At 50.2% G+C, this 21,178-nt stretch overlaps 1 protein-coding gene across 2 annotated transcripts in view; it reads left to right on the forward strand.

Annotated features, from left to right (window-relative positions):
* RARS1 (arginyl-tRNA synthetase 1) overlaps positions 1–21,178 on the forward strand; it is a 209,097-nt gene that overhangs the window by 90,941 nt on the left and 96,978 nt on the right. For both annotated transcript variants that reach the window (XM_086931412.1, XM_086931413.1), the window contains exon 8: positions 11,432–11,561. In XM_086931412.1, the coding sequence (XP_086787538.1) occupies positions 11,432–11,561 (130 nt within the window). The remainder of the gene's footprint in view (positions 1–11,431; positions 11,562–21,178) is intronic.

Here is a 21,178-nt window from a genome sequence, read left to right on the forward strand (position 1 = left end):
CATAAAGGGTGAATCTATCAGAGTTCTCATCGCGCTTCCCGACAAAAATGCCTGAGACCCAAGCAACTCGCCATGGGCATTTGGCACGGGGGCGTCGGATGATATGCTGGCGGCCGGACCTGAAATAAACGTATTTGAACAAACCTCTGCTGCCTGCCCCGCCGCAGCAGAAAGGCAGGGGTAGCGTGCCTGGCAGAAACCGGAATAAAGAAGCACTCCCCCCTCCCCCGCCTATCGCCATGCGCACAGACCGGGAAGGTGTCATGGAGTGGTTGCGAAGCTGAGGTGCCACGAGCAACGGGGAAAGCTGTACAGCGGGGAAGGTGCCGTGGACCAGTCGGATAACACTGAGATGTGGGGGAGCCCGCAACCGGTGTGCCCCCCTCTCCCCTGCAACAGTCCCATCTTGCTCCTTCCACTCCTCCGAGTGCAACCCCATGCCTCACCCCAAAGAGGTAGGCGAGGGCAGGCTTGGGGGCCAGGACCCTGGAAGTAGCCTGCTGTTATGTTATGTTAAAGAAATTTGGTACCGCGCACATACACCAATTGGTTTCTTGGCGCTCAAAGACCAGTGGATGAGGGCACAAGGGGGTGGGTGCAGCTAGCCATGGGCAAGGCGGAACAGATATGTTTTCAGGGATTTGCGAAAGGTAGAATAATCGGGGCTGAGCCGGATGGAGAGAGGGAGGGAATTCCAAGTGGACGGGGCAAGAAAAGTGAAACAGGCACCACCGTGCTTCTTGCGTTTGAACCTAGGAGTGATCAAAAGATTGTAAGCAGAGGATCTGAGGTGTCGAGAAGGAACATAGGGGTGCAAACAGAGGGAGATAAAGACAGGAGCAGAGGCAAAAAGAGATTTGAAAATAGTACATCCCAGTTTGAAGATGCAACGTTGCGCAACAGGGAGCCAGTGTAGGGTTTTTAGCAACGGGGTGACATGTTGGTGTTTGGGCTGCTGAAAAATTAATCTGGCTGCCTGGTTTTGCACCAGTTGGAGGCGTTGGAGATGGTATGCCGGAATCCCCACGTATAGACAGTTGGCATAGTCTAAACGTGAGGTGACCAGGGCCATGATAACAAGGGTGAGAGCCTCTGGTGATAGGAACCTTCGGATCTTCCCGATTCTGCGGAGATGGTAAAAGCAGGCTGAGGTAACAGCGTTGATGTGCGGCCGCATCAAAAGGTCGCTAGAGATGGTAACACCAAGGCTCTTCACAGAGTTAACTGGGCAGGGAGGAGGACCAAGGGCAGGGGGCCAAAAATTGAAAGTCCAAGGATGTGGGTGCCCGCCAATCAGGACCAGCTCTGTCTTGCTCGGATTGAGCTTCAGCCTGCTGTTGGGGGCCGCATCCCCCTGCGTGGCGGGAGCTACAGGCAGTCAATCCCAATAGAGGAGAGAGGCAAAGAAGACACACTATCCTCCCCCACCCCGATACCACGCAGGACAAGCACCCACGCGACCAACAGCAGCGGCGGCGACCAAGGTGCCCGAGTTGGACGGAGTCCCGGCCAGCGCCTACAAATTGCTCTGGGCAGACATTACTAAATGCCCACTCCCCTTTTCCCTGGGAGCTGCTCTCCCCCATGACGGACGTAGCCACGGCGGAGGCCGGGCACACCCGCCTATCTTCGGGTAAGGAGGGCACAGCACTCACCGCAAAATCGCAGATCCCGGGGACACGTCCGAAATGGCGGACGCAAGCTTCTGAACATTTTCAGATTCAGGGGCGTGTTCGGCGTTCTAAAAAGGGGCGTGACTATAAAGTGGAAAGAACAGAACGAACGCGCCCACGAATCCGAAAGAGACGGAGCTTCTTTCGAGTGACGCCTCTCTCCTCCAATGGCTGGCCTCCATTTAGGAAGCCAGCCAATGGAGGAGAGACGAGGAGAGGGGCGGGTTTAAGCACCCTACTGAAAGACATTAAATCTCCGACTTCCGGCTGGCAAGCCAGCCTTCGGTCCTCGACCTAAAAACGGGGAAAAAAACTAACTACAAGATTATAGCCTGTGGGAGTTTGTCATGAAAACAAGCATTGAAAAACACAAGTATGCTCTACAACAAAGGCATAGAAACACAATATGAAGGTAAAGAAACACAATGTGAAAACAGCATAAAGGACACAATATCAGGAGTAACAGTTCGTACATGGAGGCACTAAAGAAACAAGACACAGTAATGCCACCAATACTTGACTAATGCCAGTGGTCCATGTATTTTGCCACAGAGTCTACGGGGACATTGTCTTTGAACATGTATGAGAAGACCAGCAGGAGCAGTTCTAGAGCCGCTGGCTGAGAGCATAACAGTTTGTCGCGATTGTCGGGACAGTTGCAGGTAGGCAGGGTTGGTGCCAAAAAGTCTGTAGCTGGTCCTCAGTCCTCGCTTTCTTTGTTCTTCTTAGTCCCTTTCTACTTGAATGTTGAATCTGAGTTCCTGATGTCACAGGTCTCACCTAAACCCTCAATTTAGAGTAATTAAGGGGAGTGTAAGGTAGTATTCAATGGACTACTTACCTTTGGGATGCCTGCACCCCCTACATGACCACTTCCTGTGGCGAGTAGGAATAACCCTGACCCAGTGTATCTCATTTGACCAAAAACCAAGATGGTGGAACTCTATTTTTCTTTTTCACATTAGGTAGCCCCCCTTAGGAGTGTAAGTAGCCTGATAGTGAACACGCCTCCTGACTAGCTACTTTTCCCACCTGACCTGGTGCCAAAGGGGCCTGGGGCAGGGGGTGGCACCTTCCCTGTCTGGGGAACCCAGGGTTGCATATCAAAGGCAGCAGAGGCCCTTCAAGCCTCTTGCCTTGGTGTGCTGATTGCTAGCCATCCTGCTTAGAGGAGGTGACAACACCTCAGGGCGGTGCATGCATTGTTTTCGACCTCAGAGAAGGTGGGCCCTTGCCTGCAGAGGGTCAGAAACCTCTCTTTGGTCTAAACCAGTCAGCCAGTACACTAGAAATTGTTAAGTTTTCAGGGGTACCTCTGAGGTGCCCTCTGGGTGCATGTCTTACTAAACCAACTACTGGCATCAGTATGGGTTTATTAAGACAGGTTGTTTGACACCATACACCATAGGCCATCATGTAGCTGGGGAACGTGTAACGACCACTTTCTAGTACATATACTCTAGATGGATTCCCCGTTCGCTTGTACTATGTAGTAATTGGACTAGACAGCACAGGGGCAGATCTGCTTTAGCAGCTGTGCCCTCACATGTAATTTAATACACCCTGCTTTAGGGATGTAAGGCCCGCTGTAGGAGTGACTTACATATATTTCTTGCAGGGTCTGGGTCATGGCACTGGTTTCACTTTTGTCTGCACAATTTGGCGCAGCCTGCAATAACAGTCTTTATGAGTTTTGTGCTGGGTCCTTTTGGGTGGCACAATACTTGCTGCAGCTCTTAAGGACCCTCTTTAGTACCAATTCCTTAGGTACCAGGGGAACTAGGGACTTACAGAGGTGCTAAAGGTCATGCCAGTTGTGGAACAATTGCACAATTACCTTGTTTTTGGGAAATAATACTGACACTGAGGACCTGGTTAGCAGGAACCCAGTACATCTCAGTCAAAGTTGTATCAAATACCAGGCAAGTCATGGCAGTGACCATCTCAAACAAGCATTTGCAATGCAATAGGTCTCGCATTTACGCAAGTTTAAGCTATTGGCATTGTAAATGGCAATGCCTTTTATTTATGTTTTAAAAACCAAATTATGAAAAAAGGCATTGTCGTTTAGAATGCCAATAGCTCAAAGTTGCGTAAATGCGAGCTGTATTTGATTGCAAATGCTTGATACTGTTACCCAGTTTGCAATTTATGCTCAATGTGACTGGAGAGGAGAAAACCAGGCAGCACGCAACACGTATGCCGTGTTAATTGCTCATTCAATAAGTGACTTCGCTCCACTGCGTGCACAGTTAGTTTCTCGGCTTAAAGCTACAACATTCCAGGCTGAGGTCCGTGTAGCTATTTTGAGCTTTTTAAAGTCTACAAAACGTAATGAAACCCTCGACCTAGGATGTTGAATAAATCTAGGGACAGCCGGAAACGAAGAAGCACTCACTCACCATGTCCCCCAGCTCTGTGTCCTGGTGGTCGGTCAGGATTAGCACAATGTTTTGGGAATTATCCTGGGCTTCCCTAAGTGAGCTGGCATGTTGTCAACAGAGCCAGGAGCATGCTCCCCCTTATCGGGTCACCGGACAGTGTCTGCAGTGCACCTGTAGATAGCCGTGCGATGCCTACAGTGACCATGTTTGCGGTGCCTGCAGAGTCACTGGACAGCCTTTGCAGTGTCACTATAGGTACCCGTGCTGCAGTGTCATTGTTGCAGTACATCCGGCTCAGTGTCACCATCAGGGAGGAGAGCCTCGTCAGGCCCAATTTTATGGAAATGTTACTCGTTCACGCGGCGCGCTTGAAAAATCTGTAGGTAGTGCCGTCAGAAAAGCGATTGCGCGCCTTAATAAACATGCAGTTTTGTGGGCGCCATGTTGTGCCAGTCACTTCCTGTGTGCATAGCTCTCGCTGTTGCTGTATCACGCGGGTTCTGAGGCAGTCGTTACATGGAATGTGCTCTCAATAACAATGTAGCATGTCAAGGATTTACATCTTTCCACGGTGGACTGGCCCTACCTTTCATGCTTCCAGCTCTGTAACATGATTTACTGTGACCGAGCGTGTTGTTGCAGGTGACGTACTCTGTTTTTCACACTCTGGCTATCTGGATTACCTTAACTAAGGCCCCAGTATTCACAAAACACGACGCGGGGGAGTGTACTAAGGCCTCAGATGACTTACGTTAATGCATTACTTTCCTTTGACAGCAGTATAAAAATGTGACATTTCTTTTATTTTATTGTTTTAAACTATTCAGCATAAGCAACATAAGCGCCAAGGGGCAGTGCGCTGCCATGGGTCTTCTCTTGTGAGAGAAGGTGCGTGATGCTAGTGCGCAGACACCTGGGAGACAACCGCAAGGTCCACTGTGTTCATATCCTACTCACAAGAAGTTAAAATGGACGTGGATATTTCCGAGCTGTGCAGCTCATACGGACCCCGCCGCTGCTGTCCACAATTACAAAAAATACTCATTCGGAAATTCCCCAGTCGGAAAAAGTACTCTAAACTTGTGCCTTGCGAATCAACACTGAATTTGGTGTCTGCTCGCCCCTCATGGGGCTATTTCTGCGTAGAGACTAGGTCAGTTTAAGGCTTTTCTTCTCTGATTGGTCCATTACGAGCAGGGCTTAATTTGTAACCAAATAAGTGTAGGGGCCCAAGACTTCGCTCAGAAGCCTGCGCCCAGTACACCTGAAGGTTGTTGTTGCCACTATCAAGGCTTCTTAGTACTGATTCATGCCTCTTCAATCACTCAAACAGCATCTGTAAAGCGCCACACTGTCACCCTCAGGGGTATCTGGGCGCTGCATCTTTTATGCTTCACCAGATACTCCTGGCCCCCTTACCTCACTCTTGCAGGTTGTTTTTGACCATTATCACTGTTCGTCTTTCTCTTCCTTTTCCTTTCTCCTTTTTGCGTTTTTCTCTCTCTTGCTGTGGGTGAATTGAATGACTGATGAGAAAAAATAGGTGCCAAGCCCCAGAAGGGAGCGCCTGTGCATTCCTTCTCCCAAAGCAGGATGTCAGGGCACTTTGCATTATATGAATGCATGTTACATTGACAATAAATCATGTACATGTGTAAAACAATTTAAAGGATGTGTTACATAAGGCAGGAAGGGTTACAAGGTGCCTTAACCACATAAGGTATTTTTAAATGCTGAGTTTGCAGCCAAATAAATAGCACAGATTTACTACCACGTTTCTCCTTGTTACCAATATATTTGTAGCAGAGTTTTGAAAAATAAATATATAAGATGAGGTCCAGACTTTGCATCGGGGTTGCTTTGGCACAATCCAGATGCAAAATCTAATTTGCTAAATATTTAAACACGCTAAAATATACTCATGATAGAACGTATGTGTGAGGTCTTAGGATCTGATGTCACTTCTTATGATGCCACTTCCTGTGAGGCCACATGGGATATCAAGCACTATGATGTCACACGTCGTGATGTCACTCGCATGCTACTTAACGTGGTTAGTCCCCCCACTTCTTTTTTTAGGACTTGTGCCCTGCAGGCATTACAGTTTCAATTGTCTCCAGACTGGGTAATACAAAGCACTCTCATGCAAGGGCCCTGCTGGGTGTCTAATCTTCCATATCCTTGATAGTTGAAGCACATATTGCATACATGAGAAAATGTATATATTTTATTTAGGTGTTTTTGTAAAGCTACAAGACACCTGTGTTGCTGACACAAAACCATGCATTGCCGTTGCAGGGGCGCCCGGGGCCTCTCGTAAGAGCGAGGAACACGGGCCCTCTTATCATAAATTCAGTGATGAAATACAGCTACACTTCGGGTGAAGAGGGGCACTCAGACGCGAGGTCGCCGGTGCTACTGCGCACGTTGCACTACTAGCTACACCTCTGCAATGATGTGTGGTCTGTGGAGGAAAACTAAAAATGAGCAGATTCCCTGCATTAATCGAAGCCACTGGCGGTTACTCTGGCCCGCAATCCACAATTGTTTTCTCACCCTTTTTTCGTAAGGCGCCTCGTTCTACAGAGCTTGCTCTAAAACATGAGAAAAAGGAACAACTTTGTGAAATCTTTCTCCCAGATTCAAGCCGAAGCTGGTTGGGCAGTCTGTCTCTGTACACTTTCAGTGGGATTCCATAGATCTCCTATGTGTGAAATATTCAAGCGCATACCCTAGACATACAATTTGCAGAACCAATGCTAATCTGCATCCCTGCGAGCCCTCCGGACATAACTATCAACTAACTCCCCTCCCTCTTTAAAATGTCTTCAGCAGCTACCGTCAACCTCAGAGTGCCAGAAAACAGGCTACTTTTCCAGTATGTGGGGAGGCCATACTGTAGTGTGTTTTCGTGTTTCTACCACTAGATGGCACGCCTTAGCTATCTCTGGACCACTGACTATTTTCTTTTCCTGCTCTGTTTCTCATTTAGGAAAGGTCGTAGAGAATGAAAAATCGTTTTAAATGTTGATAATCCTATTAACGGTGTTATAACTTAATCAATATTACAACACCTTTTCCAACCTTCTCAAACTGGGGACTTGTGTAGTTTGCAAACAATGAATTATGTATTTTACTTTATTAATTTAGTTTACTGGGCCGCTTTCGACAGAGCATGCATATATACCTCTTGGCTGTTCACGGAGCTGAGTTCACCGCGAGTTACTGTGTGGTGGCATGTGGTTGACACGGTGTGTGCTCGGGGTGAGAGACCGAAGAAAGGGGAAATTGTTGTCATTACGCTACCGCCCTGTCTCCTTTTCGGACGGCCCATCCTTTGCTTCACGTCTTGTTTATAAAGCTGTTAGAACTGGCTATTTCTGGTAGGCTAAGGCTGACGCCAAAGCCAGGCAGAAACCACCATTCTAGTCAGGGCAAGTAAGTCACACGCCAAGGTAACCCCAGCTCACCCCCTTGGTAGCTTGGCACACGCAGTAAGGCTAAACTCGGAGGCAATGTGTAAAGCATTTGCGCCAGCGCACAACAGCAACAACATACTAGGCACACCACAAAAGAGACTCCACACAAGGTTATTATAAAAATAACTTTTGTATTGTAAAAACACATCAGATAAAATCACACATATACATTGTGCCAACTGGCACGGGCAATATTCACATGGGATTATTCACAAGACAGGGCCACATGGGCCACTGTCATAATCAGCACTTAGTAGAAATGAAATACTGTCAGAAATTAGAATAAAAGAATATAAAATCACTGTAGCACAAAGTAACAGTTAGAAATCACAGCCAGTATCTACTGGTAACAGGTAAGTCCCACCTACGCAACCCTAAACACCTTAGGAGCATGTCACGCAGGGGACCAGGACCTCCCTAGGACCACCTGTACTAAAAAGAACAACCACCTAAGAATAAAATACATTTAGGGGTATCCACAAGAACACATTACCCATGATGCATGAAACACATTCAGAGGAGTAATAAAGAGAAACACATGATGCCTAAAACATTCAGAGGTGTTAAGAATAAAGCACATGATGCAATAAAAGACAATAAGGGGTGCAGCGCGAGAAGACACATGATGCCTAAAACATTCAGAGGTGCAGCGCATGGAAAGAAAGACACATGATGCCTAAAAACATTCAGAGGTGCCAGAACAACACAATAGCGCAAAAACACACAGTAGGCAATTACTATTAAAAACATAGGAATCACATTGCGCATAACTTACATAAGCCACCTGTGGCAGTCCCTAGGCCATCTGGCCTTGTGGGGCAAGGATGCCCTGAGTCCAATGTCAGAGCGCGCTGCCATGCAGGGCCAGTCACAAAGTACAAAAGCCTAAACGTGGCAGCTGCCCACAAAGTGCTGGGCAGCTGGGGAATCACAAACTGTGGCAGGGGCTCTGAAATAAAGGGGTGCCCCTTGAGCACAAACTGCGCCACTGTGCACCCAGCGTTGGAGCCTCTCAGGGCTCTAAATACAATGGTGCCCCCATGAGCCTCACCGGACTCTAACCCTAACACTCGGAGGCAGGAGGGGGTGGGCACCGGCAATGTGCCCGACACCCCCCGTAACTAAAATGGCCCCCAAGAGCCTCTCATGGGCTCTCTATCGCGTTGGGCGGCCCACTGGCAAACGGGGCCGCCCTGACTCTCCATTCACGGTAGAGTCCCCTACGGGGGACTCTAACTTCTCAAAATGCCCCCAGAGCCTCTCAGGTCTCTAAATACAAAATGGGGCGGGGAGCCTCTCCGGGCTCCGTGCACGTTGGGGCGACCCACTGCCAACCGGGGCCGCCCTTGAAGCCAAGGAGCGCGGGCTCGCGCTACTGGAGGGGGGGGGGGGTGGGGGGGGGGAGGTCGGACACCGACAATGTGTCCTGGCGCCCATCCCCTTTGTCTGCCCCACTCTCCGGCAGGCCGCACCTCAAGATTGGCGGCCCCGGGGCTCTCCACAGCTACGGGAGCCCCGGGTCGCGGGAGCACAACGAGCTATCCACCGGAGGGGAGGGGCGGGCACCGGCAATGTGCCCGACGCTCCCTCCCCTTCTCTGCACTCACCGGCTCTCCTTGCTGCCGGTACGGATTTGCGGTGGGGGCGGGCACCGACAACGTGCCCCGCGCCCCCTCCGCTCCTCCCTCGTAAGGCTCCACTCCGGCGGTCTCCCAGCTGCAGCAGGACTCCCTCGCATCACGGGAGCCCTGCGATCCGGCCGCCATGCTTCCTCCTCTCATCACCGGGGCTCCCTCAGGTCAGAGGAGCCCCTCAACCGGCCGCCATCCTTCTCTCTGCTGCGGGGCGGGACTTCCGGCCGGCCGCGCTGGGATTGGCCGGCCGGCCAATCACTTCCGGGTCGCTGCGGGCAGCGCAGCGGCCCTTCTCCCTAGGCAGGCAGGCGGGGGCTGAGTTAACCGAGGAGTGGGCTCCCTCGAGTTAAAATATAAAATAAAGACGCGAGGTGGGCACTCGAAAAAATAAGTAAATAACCGGGCATAAGCAGGGTGGCACATGCAAAACCTCACGCAAAATGCGTGATAGCGACACGCTCGCTACGGGTGCAAAATAAAGCGCTCTCAAGCGCTAAGGGTCAAGAATAAAGCGCTTCCATCGCGCTGGGGGCACTGGCAGCAGCCACAGGCCCCTAGAAAGGACCCCTTTAACAAGAAGGGTCCACAGAAGATCCTTAGGGGATGCAGCAAGTCCTGGAGGGGGTAGGAAGAAGGTCCAAAGGGATCCCAGGGCAAAGCAAAGTCCCCCCAGAAGTCCAGGAAAGTCCATCAGAGGTCCAGGGGATGGGCAGGGCCCAGGGATTCCCCTGAGCCCCAGCAGCAGCATGCCCCTGGCAGATTCAAGTTAGAAACAAGAACATTTTGGAAGGGGGCACAGCCCCTTCTTATACAGTGAAAAGTCTTTGAAGTCCTTTGAAGCAGGCAGTGTGAGAACCAGCTAGAACTGGTTATAGGGAAGTCCCTTTAGTATCAGGGACAGAGGTGACAGTCGCCCAGCGGGAGGTGGAGCCAGCTTTGTAGTCAGGCAGGCACAGCCCTTCACTATCAGGTGCCATCTCCTCCCACTTCCCTGGCAGCAGATGCTGCCTTTCATCCATGGGCTGACTCAGACAACCTCCTGGGCTCTCCAGCCCCTGTCATCCTCAAACCAGACAGTCAATCCACAAGCAGGCCTAGGCACTCTGGGCCAGCTCACCAGCCAATCACACGCTAGACACAAATTACACAAATATGCCAACTTCTAAAAAAGGCACTTCTAGACTAGACACACTCATACCGCATATACCATTTTGCAGCATTCACTCTCACGAGTTCTCTCATACCAAACTCGCCCCTGCACTCCCCACACATCAGGAACTACCATGGGCATACATATTCCCCATTCATTCCTATGGGAGGGCAGGTCACTCACCACTCATTCACAGAGAGCTCAAGCACTTTACACTGTACCACAGTGAAAAAGTGCGCAGAGGCCTGAAATCACCACCACCAGGTTCCAGAAACAGGCTAGGAAAAAGCAAAAAGTCTGGGGGTGAACCTGCCCAAAGGGCCGGGTCCAACAATAGCACGCCCGCTTTAGATAAGAAAATCCTTCATGATGGATGGGCCATCCAAAAGGGAGACAGGGCGGTAACTAAGAAGCAGCCTTTTCAATGGGAAGCCAGCGTTTAGAATGAATGCTGACACGACCCAATGAAAATGATAAGCTGGGCTTCAAGTCCCCTTCTGAAATCTCCTGATAACATTAGCTCTCGCAGAGCGGACTGCGCATGTGCGCTGCAATGCTAGGCAAGACCTAAAAAGGGGCACTTTCCTACACAGAGGTATTACAAAAATGTTTCTGGATCCAGTCGTAAGCTTGGGGTATATTTAAAAGGTGGGGAAACTGCAGCTAGACAGAGTCTCTACCAGAAGGAGCATTACCAAAGGTAAGCAACTTGTTCTTTTGTTATTAATTGATGGACCATCCCCTTGCCGAAGCTACAAAATGTGGGTGGGAGTATAATAATAAACATTTATTCAATTATTCCAAATGTGTTGTCCAAAATATGTCTACTGACAGGTATGGCAGAAATCAGATTGTCTGCTACAAGATAAACTGTCTTAGATGACACGCCATATACTCATTAACCTATTGATTAAATTGCCTTGTACTATATCTAAAGGGCAGCACAAAGGAGGTTCTGCCATATCTTGTCATGAAAATGTGAATCTGTCATAGCTCATAAAATAAGATCTTAGCCATGCACTCATGATGTGCAAACCTGACAGCTCATGTAAGAGCTCTGCCTTGGAAGGCATGTGAAAATATTAGTTTTACTTTTTCTTTCCTAACTCAGGAATCTAAAACCAGGTTTGACCAGGAGGAAGACTTTAAGAAGCGGGCATACCAGTGTGTGGTGGATTTGCAGAGCAAACGCCCGGACATCATTAAAGCATGGAACCTGATCTGTGATGTATCTCGAGAAGGTACTTTGTCTTTTCATACTTTGGATGTGGATTTGGTATTGCTTTAAAATAGATCCATTTTCCAACGATCTTGTCATACTTATTACATGGCAGCAAGAAATGTGTGCAATAACGTAGTAACCTGTATTATTTTACCATACTGTTTTTTGCTGTTATCTTGTGGTAGTCTTCTTGTGCAACTTTCATCTGTTCGAGTGCTAATTTAATGAAGGTGTATTTTGTCGGATGTTTGAGACCATTAGCAACTTTTCATGCATGTGAATGCATAGTTGTCATTCTGCTTTTTTCAGTGTGGTTTTCACGCCTTTCATACATGTCACATCATTTATTGTGAGAATACATTTACCTTTCAGTCTGATTGCATATATTTGTTTTAAAGCTGTACTAGATACCCATATTCAATTGGCCAACTGATCTGGAAATTTGCAGAACATGTATTTGTGCTGTTATTCAGGTTGTAGTTTATCCGTTGGCTAACAGGAGAGGAGAACATCATTCAGTCCATTCAGAGCATTAATTTCCACAATTGTTCAGTGGTTCCAAAAGTTTCATTGTAGTTATAATACACTTCTGCGGATAGGTATCCATATGTTTTTTATTTAGTCTATTTATGATACTACCATGATTCTTTTCGGTTTAGATAACGTCACTATTTATTTACATGTACTGATAAATTACCTAGAAGGAGATGGATCAGTTATCATTATTTGCGTCCATCTTGCAGAAAATCTTTCTCGTCATTTTAAACCCAGCAATAACGAGGAAAGAGACCTGGCAATCTGCATGCAGTGGGCTTTTTGTCAGCCACTTGCTCTTGATTGGCTAGCTTTGTTTATCTCCCTCCCCTGTAGCGTAGCATTCTTTTGATCGGATGAGCTGTATCCTTTCACTACTGACATCAGGAAATATTTTTCTAATTTGTCTTTTAGCACTTTGTGGTGGTGCATGTCTTTCTTTATTTCCTTGCTTTATTGGCTTATTTAAAGAATTTTTTGGCAGTTGCTTTTGGGAGGGTGTGACAGTTGCATACTACTAATGGGCCTCTCCCTTCCTTCTGCACTCCCACACATATTTTGTCCAATTCATAATGCTTAAATGACCATTGACAAGCTTGGCACAGTGACTAAACTTTAAATAAAAAAAATGCCAACATATCTGCCAGAGCATCATCAAGTTTGAGCCTGCGTAGCTGACATTTTGGCATACCTTTTTTCTTTTTAGTGAAAAAAACACCCAAGGATGATAATCTCTAAAGTATAAGAAAAATCACTCCAAGAGGACTTCACATGGATGCACATGACTCGATGCATCATCGGCCATTTTTAGATTTAACCTGCACAGTACGGAATCTTTTGTATTAAAAAAACAATTTTTATTGGGGCTTAAAGCCCACTCATTACTTGCCTATACTTACCATGGGCTGGCTCCCACATCACTCTTGGTTTCTGGCTTACTATTGATCAGCACCTCCTCCTCACATCCGTCAGTGCCTGGGTTTTGAGTCGAATTTCGTTCTGCCACCCTGCAGTGGAGTCTAGACCAAGTACTGCTTCTGTTGGTCAGTGTCCTTACACTGCAGGCTTTTGCAGTGCAGGCTCTCTTATTTTATTTTTCGACATACACTCTTTCAGTATTCCCTCTCGTTCACCCCTGCTTAAAGATAAAAAAAAGAAAAACATGCTATGACGCGAATAGCATTGATTGCGTCATAGCACTTTTTTTAGGTCTCCGCCAGCGAAGGCTGCGCTTGCGCAGTCTTGCAGGGGAGTTCTTATGTTTTTCCCTAAGGGGCTTACACCCGCCCCTCTTCTCCATTGGCTGGCTTCCTAAACGGAGGCCAGCCATTGGAGGAGAGGGGCGTCACAACGCTTCAGCCCCGTCTTTTTGGGATTCGAGGGTGTGTTTTTTACTTTCTTTCTCTCCTCTTCTCATTGGCTGGACTTTTACCTTCCAGCCAATGGGAAGAGGAGAGAAAGAAAACCACGCCCGAATGCGAAAATCACGGGTCGTTTCTCTGAGGCATTTCTGCTTTGCCTCGGAGAAATGTGGTCGTGTGGAGTCTCTCCTGGTCGCGGCCCGCAGCTTGGATGACGCAGGTAAGCTCTAGATCCACCCCGTGCCCCCTTGTTGAGTGCTTGCTCTCCTGCCCCCCTCTCGTTGGTGTGCTTGCTCTCCTGCTCCCCCTCGTTGGTTGTGCTTGCTCTCCTGCCCCCCCCCCTCGTTGGTTGTGCTTGCTCTCCTGACCCCCCCTCGTTGATTGTGCTTGCTCTCCTGCCCCCCCCCTCGTTGGTTGTGCTTGCTCTCCTAACCCCCCCCCCCCTCGTTAGTTGTGCTTGCTCTCCTGACCCCCCCCTCGTTGGTTGTGCTTGCTCTCCTGACCCCCCCCTCGTTGATTGTGCTTGCTCTCCTGCCCCCCCCCTCGTTGGTTGTGCTTGCTCTCCTAACCCCCCCCCCCCCCCCCCTCGTTAGTTGTGCTTGCTCTCCTGACCCCCCCCCCTCGTTTGTTGTGCTTGCTCTCCTGCCCCGCTCGATGGTTGGGCTTGCTCTCCTGACCCCCTTTCGTTAGCTGTGCTTGCTCTCCTGACCCCACCTCCCCTCGTTGGTTGTGCTTGCTCTCCTGCCCCTCCCCTCGTTTGTTCTGCTTGCTCTCCTGCACCCCCTCGTTGGTTGTGCTTGCTCTCCTGCCCCCCCTCGTTGGTTGTGCTTGCTCTCCTGCCACCCCCTCGTTGATTGTGCTTGCTCTCCTGTCCCCCCCCCTCGTTGGTTGTGCTTACTCTCCTGCCCACCGTTGGTTGTGCTTGCTCTCCTGACCCCCCCTCGTTGGTTGTGCTTGCTTTCCTGCCCCCCCTCGTTGGTTGTGCTTGCTCTCCTGACCCCCCCTTGTTGGTTGAGCTTGCTCTCCTGTCCCCCCTCGTTGGTTGTGCTTGCTCTCCAGCCCCTCCCTCGTTTGTTGTGCTTGCTCTCCTGCCCCCCCCCTCGTTGGTTGTGCTTGCTCTCCTCTCCTGGTTGTGCTTGCTCTCCTGTGCCCCCCTCGTTGGTTGTGCTTGCTCTCCTGTGCCCCCCTCGTTGGTTGTGCTTGCTCTCCTGTCCCCCCTGTTGGCTGTGCTTGCTCTCCTGACCCCCCTGTTGGTTGTGCTTGCTCTCCTGCCCCCCCTCGTTGGTTGTGCTTGTCCTCCTGCCCTTCCCTCGTTGGTTGTGCTTGCTCTCCTGATCCCCCTCGTTGGTTGTGCTCGCTCTCCTGACCCCCCCCCCTCGTTGGTTGTGCTTGCTCTCCAGCCCCCCTCGTTGGTTGTGCTTGCTCTCCTGCCCCCCCTCGTTGGTTGTGCTTGCTCTCCTCCCCCCCTCGTTGGTTGTGCTTGCTCTCCTGACCCCCCCGTTGGTTGTGCTTGCTCTCCTGCCCCCCTCGTTGGTTGTGCTTGCTCTCCTGCCCCCCTCGCTGGTTGTGCTTGCTCTCCTGACCCCCCTCGTTGTTTGTGCTTGCTCTCCTGACCCCCCTCGTTTGTTGTGCTGGCTCTCCTGTCCCCCCCTTCGTTGGTTGTGCTTGCTCTCCTGACCCCCCCTCGTTTGTTGTGCTTGCTCCCCTGCCCCCCTCGATGGTTGTGCTTGCTCTCCTGCCCCCCCCCTCGTTGGTTGTGCTTGCTCTCCTGCCCCCCCTCGTTGGTTGTGCTTGCCCTCCTGCACCCCCTCGTTGGTTGTGCTTGCTCTCCTGCCCCCCCTCGTTGGTTGTGCTTGCCCTCCTGCCCTTCCCTCGTTGGTTGTGCTTGCTCTCCTGATCCCCCTCGTTGGTTGTGCTCGCTCTCCTGACCCCCCCCTCGTTGGTTGTGCTTGCTCTCCAGCCCCCCCTCGTTGGTTGTGCTTGCTCTCCTGCCCCCCATCATTGGTTGTGCTTGCTCTCCTCTCCCCCCCCCCTCGTTGGTTGTGCTTGCTCTACTGTGCCCCCCTCGTTGGTTGTGCTTGCTCTCCTGACCCCCTCGTTGGTTGTGCTTGCTCTCCTGCCCCCCCTTGTTGGTTGTGCTTGCTCTCCTGACCCCCCCTCGTTGATTGTGCTTGCTCTCCTGAGCCCCCTCGTTTGTTGTGCTGGCTCTCCTGACCCCCCCCCCCCTTTCGTTGGTTGTGCTTGCTCTCCTGACCGCCCCTCGTTTGTTGTGCTTGCTCCCCTGCCCCCCTCGTTGGTTGTGCTTGCTCTCCTGCCCCCCCTCGTTGGTTATGCTTGCTCTCCTACCCTCTTTGGTTCTGCTTGGACTCCTGCCCCACCTCGTTGGTTGTGCTTGCTCCCCTGCCCCCCCCCCCTTGTTGGTTGTGCTTGCTCTCCTGCCCCCCCCCGTTGGTTGTGCTTGCTCTCCTGCCCCCGTTGGCTGTGCCTGCTCTCCTGACGCCCCCCTCGTTGGTTGTGCTTGCTCTCCTGACCAACCCCTTTGTTTGTTGTGCTTGCTCTCCTGCCCCCCCCCCCCTCGTTGGTTGTGCTTGCTCTCCTGCCCCCCTCCCCTCGTTCGTTGTGCTTGCTCTCCTGTCCCCCTCCTCGTTGGTTGTGCTTGCTCTACTGCCCCCCCTCGTTGGTTGTGTTTGCTCTCCTGCCCCCCTCATTGGTTGTGCTTGCTCTTTGCCCCCCCTCATGGTTGTGCTTGTTCTCCTGTCCCCCCTCATTGGTTGTGCTTGCTACCTGCCCCCCCCCCCCCTCGTTGGTTGTGCTTGCTCTCCTGCCGCCCGTTGGTTGTGCTTGCTCTGCTGCCCCCCCTCGTTGGTTGTGCTTGTTCTCCTGCCCCCCCTTGTTGGTTGTGCTTGCTCTCCTGCCCCCCCTTGTTGGTTGTGCTTGCTCTCCTGCCCCCCCTTGTTGGTTGTGCTTGCTCTCCTGATCCCCCCTCGTTGGTTGTGCTTGCTCTCCTGCTCCCCCCCTCGTTGGTTGTGCTTGCTCTCCTGCCCCCCATTGGTTGTGTTTCCTCTCCTGACCCCCCCTCGTTGTTTGTGCTTGCTCTGCTGACCCCAAATCGTTGGTTGTGCTTGGTCTCCGGACCCACCCTCGTTGGTTGTGCTTGCTCTCCTGCTCCCCCCTCGTTGGTTGTGCTTGCTCTCCTGCCCCCCCCGTTGGTTGTTCTTCCTCTCCTGACCCCCCTCTCGTTGGTTGTGCTTGCACTGCTGACCCCTTCTCGTTGGTTGTGCTTGCTCTCCTGACCCCCCTCGTTGGTTGTGCTTGCTCTCCTGACCCCCCCTTGTTGGTTGTGCTTGCTCTCCTGCCCACCCCTTGTTGGTTGTCCTTGCTCTCGTGACCCCCCCCTCGTTGGTTGTGCTTGCTCTCCTGATCCCCCCTCGTTGGTTGTGCTTGCTCTCCTGCTCCCCCCCCTCGTTGGTTGTGCTTGCTCTCCTGCCCCCGTTGGTTGTGCGTCCTCTCCTGACCCCCCCTCGTTGTGTGTGCTTGCTCTGCTGACCCCAAATCGTTGGTTGTGCTTGCTCTCCTAACCCACCCTCGTTGGTTGTGCTTGCTCTCCTGCTCCCCCCCCCCTCGTTGGTTGTGCTTGCTCTCCTGCCCCCCGTTGGTTGTGCTTCCTCTCCTGACCCCCTCTCGTTGGTTGTGCTTGCACTGCTGACCCCCTCTCGTTGGTTGTGCTTGCTCTCCTAACCCCCCTCGTTGGTTGTGCTTGCTCTCCTGACCCCCCCTCATTGGTTGTGCTTCCTCTCCTGACCCCCCCCCCCTCGTTGGTTGTGCTTGCTCTCCTCTCCCCCCTCGTTGGTTGTGCTTGCTCTCCTGCCCCCCCTCGTTGGTTGTGCTTGCTCTCCTATCCCCCCCCCCCCCTTGATGGTTGTGCTTGCTCTCCCGACCCCCTCTTGTTGGTTGTGCTTGCACTGCTGACCCCCTCTCGTTGATTGTGCTTGCTCTCCTGACCCCCCTCGTTGGTTGTGCTTGCTCTCCTGACCCCCCCTCATTGGTTGTGCTTCCTCTCCTGACCCCCCCCCCCTCGTTAGTTGTGCTTGCTCTCCTGTCCCCCCTCGTTGGTTGTGCTTGTTCTCCTGCCCACCTCGTTGGTTGTGCTTGCTCTCCTGCCCCCCCTCGTTGGTTGTGCTTGCTCTCCTGCCCCCCCCCTCGTTGGTTGTGCTTGCTCTCCTGACCCCCTCGTTGGTTGTGCTTGCTCTCCTGACCCCCCTCGTTGGTTGTGCTTGCTCTCCTGACCCCCCCCCCTCGTTTGTTGTGCTTGCTCTCCTGCCCCCCCCGTTGGTTGTGCTTGCTCTCCTGCCCCCACCCCCTCGTAGGTTGTACTTGCTCTCCAACCCCCCCCCCCCCGTTGGTTGTGCTTGCTCTCCCGACCCCCCCTTTGTTGGTTGTGCTTGCTTTCCTGCTCCCCCCCCTCGTTGGTTGTGCTTGCTCTCTTGCCCCCCCCCCCTCGTTGGTTGTGCTTGCTCTCCTGCCCCCCCCCCCTTCGTTGGTTGTGCTTGCTCTCCTGCCTTCCAGCCCGTTGGTTGTGCTTGCTCTCCTGCCCCCCCCCCCTCGTTGGTTGTGCTTGCTCTTCTCCCCCCTCGTGTTATGTAATATATGAGTGTGAAAGTGTGTGAGACCGCTTTATGGGGGATGGTGGTGGTTAGCACCAACAGTTTTTAAATTAAAAACAAACTCTGAAAGTGGGCCTTTCTTTAAAGCCCTTGTGTTTCAAAGGAAAGAAAATGATTTCTTTCTCAACAATATGTGCAACAAAGCTTATGTTTATTCAAGTCGGTGCTGTTTTCACGCTTTACCGCAAAATGCATGGTATGTGGACTCCTATTTCCTGAGAGTGATTTCTTTTCCCAGATGATGTGTTTCTACAGTTTTTTTTTCGTTTAACATATGAATCTTGTACAGCACATACTGCAAACTGAGCCGCCTTTAGGTTTTGGAGTGAGTTCCAGAGATGGCTGAGTGGTAATGATAGCATGCCTTAGAGCTCTGTAGCTTAGGATGAGGGAAGGCAGTGCGAGTGTCTATTAGCGAAAATCACTGTGCCATAAAGATTTTCAATAGTGCTCATTCAATCCTTGGCCTCTTTGCAGACCATACAGAGTTATTGTCATGTGTGCCTATTGTAATTACTTTTCTATGGGAAACTTTGTGAAGGAGTTGCACAACTTTTAAAATATGGAAAGTGCCATGGAACATTTGTCTAACTCTCCCTAGCCACACCCTGCGCACTCCCCCCCCCCCCCCCCCCCCCCCCCTCCCCACACACACACTCACACTGTGTAGGAAGCTGGCCTGCTGGTTTTGCCTGCTGGCTGCAATCTGGCTTTGACATTCTCAATACAGAAGTGAGTGGTGCCAGTGGGGAGAAGTGGGAAATGACCTTTAGAAGGAAGCGGGCATTCCAAACTGGGAGGGAATTAGTTGCAGCCTCCTAACAAACATTTTGGGCAACTGTATTTTTTTTTTTTTGTATACAAATTAAGCCCAGTTTGGTGATGTGGGTTCTGATAGGGTCGAGACGGGACCTGGTTTGGGGTGCTGTGCTCTGTTATCACAAGGTGGCCACTGTCCTTTTGGGGAGCACAGTGGAGGGTAGGCTGGGGTCCCCAGCTGTCTAGATTGACTCGAGGACTCCGGCCCGTAATCTGACGTGACGCAGCCTGGCTCTGTGTGTGTGTGTGTGTGGTTCTGTGTGTGTGTGTGTGTGGTTCTGTGTGTGTGTGGGGGGGTTCTGTCTGTGTGTATGTGGTTCTGTCTGTGTGTGTGTTTGGTTCTGTCTCTGTGTGGTTCTGTGTGTGTGTGTGTGGTACTGTGTGTGTGTGTGTGTGTGGTTCTGTGTGTGTGTGTGGATCTCTGTGTGTGTGTGTGGTTCTGTCTGTGTGTGTGTCGGGGGTTCTGTCTGTGTATGCGGGGTTCTCTGTGTGTGTGGGGTTCTGTCTGTGTGTGTGGCTGTGTGTGTGTGTGTGGGTGCATGTGGCTCTGTGTGTTGCTCTGTGTGTGTGTGGTTGCAAATGCAATAGGTCTCGCATTTGCGAGAGATTAAGCTATTGGCATTGTAAATGACAATGCCATTTATTTATCTGTTTTCAAAACCAACACATAAATAAACATTTTGTCATTTACAATGCCAATAGCTCTAACTTTTGCAAAGGCGAGACCGTTGCATTGTAAATGCTTGTTTTTACTTTAAGCTATACTTGTTAGTACACAGTGGTATCTTGTTAAGCCCCACTTTTGAAATGGCATTCTATTAAGTTTATAAACTGTGCAATGTATAAGTAGCCCCTAATAAAACAATTTGTGTGCAAGTAAGTAAAGCGGTATGCAGATAAACTGAGGTTAATAGCAAACACTCACATGATAGCAGAGCTCAACGCCTCGATGACTGGCACTTGTGGCACTGTTGAAGACAAAGACTTTAGTATGTGTTGTTGATGCCTCTGGCTCATGTGAGCCAGAGCTCTTGTATAACTACTCCTGCGAATAATACAAAAGGATGAGACGTTCCAGTGTAGTAGTATTTGACAAGGCGAGTCTTTCTTCAGCACATGACTATAGAATGGAAGAAGCTTTATAATGTGGTAGTGGAAGGTAGCTCAGCAGGTTGAGCGTCCAGCTACAGGTCACTTCTGGAATGGCTAGTTCATCTCTTCTGAGATTGATCAAGTGAGAACTTTGAATTGGCTGGTAATAGTACCAGATATTGCTAGCCAGATCTCCATTTAGTTTGCGGCATCCATTATGTAAAGGACTAATACAGTAACTGGGTGCCTTCTAAGGCATTTTATAAATACATGCTATGTACAGGATCCTGTTTGCTCTGGAAAGAAAGTTGTGTGGAAGAATAAATAAAGCTCTTAGTTCCTCATTCCCGGCCATTTCTCAGAAATAGCTTGATTTCCAAAAATGCTACTGAAATGCCACCCACTATATTCTCAAAGTAAGTCGTTTATCTCACATAGATATATAAACCCTCTCTCTCTCTCTCTCTCTCTCTCTCTCTCTCTCTCTCTCTATATATATATCTATATATATCTATATATATATATATATATATATATATATATATATATAAATATATATGTAAATAAATAATAAACGTTTTACTCTCATTCTTTCTGTGAGCCTTTCAGCTGCAGAACTTAATTCACTGGAACCTGCCGGAGTACATAAGGGTTATGTTCTACCTTGTTTATGCACAGATGATGTATGGTGACATAGAATTGCATGTCATCAAGGTTTTCACGAAAAAAACTATGATTAAAGGGGTTAAGCTGGTTACTATGCAAACTGATTACTCCTGTGTATTTGTTTCACCGGATGAAGTCGATGCTTCAAGGCCTTTGCTCTTTTTTCAAGAAACGTAACCAATTCGGGTGCAAGGTAAGACACGAGTTTCGAAGTAACTGAGGTACTGTCATTACCTTCCGTTCCACTTACAATGATCCTCCGAGGGTTGGTTCTCCATTCCTCTGTATCCGTTCAAGACTCCTTCCATCTTTGCCAAGCCTGAGACCCTTAAGAGTAAACTGCTTTTTGGTAATGCACACATCATTTTGTCTATTTCTATTGTGTTTTCATGCTTCCTCACACGCAGACGAAGGTCCGCCTACAGAATCATGTGTTACAGTATATATATATATATATATATATATATATATATATATATATATATATATATATATATATA

This window comes from Lissotriton vulgaris, chromosome 7 (assembly GCF_964263255.1).
Source record: "Lissotriton vulgaris chromosome 7, aLisVul1.2, whole genome shotgun sequence".
Classification (NCBI taxonomy): Eukaryota; Metazoa; Chordata; class Amphibia; order Caudata; family Salamandridae; genus Lissotriton; species Lissotriton vulgaris.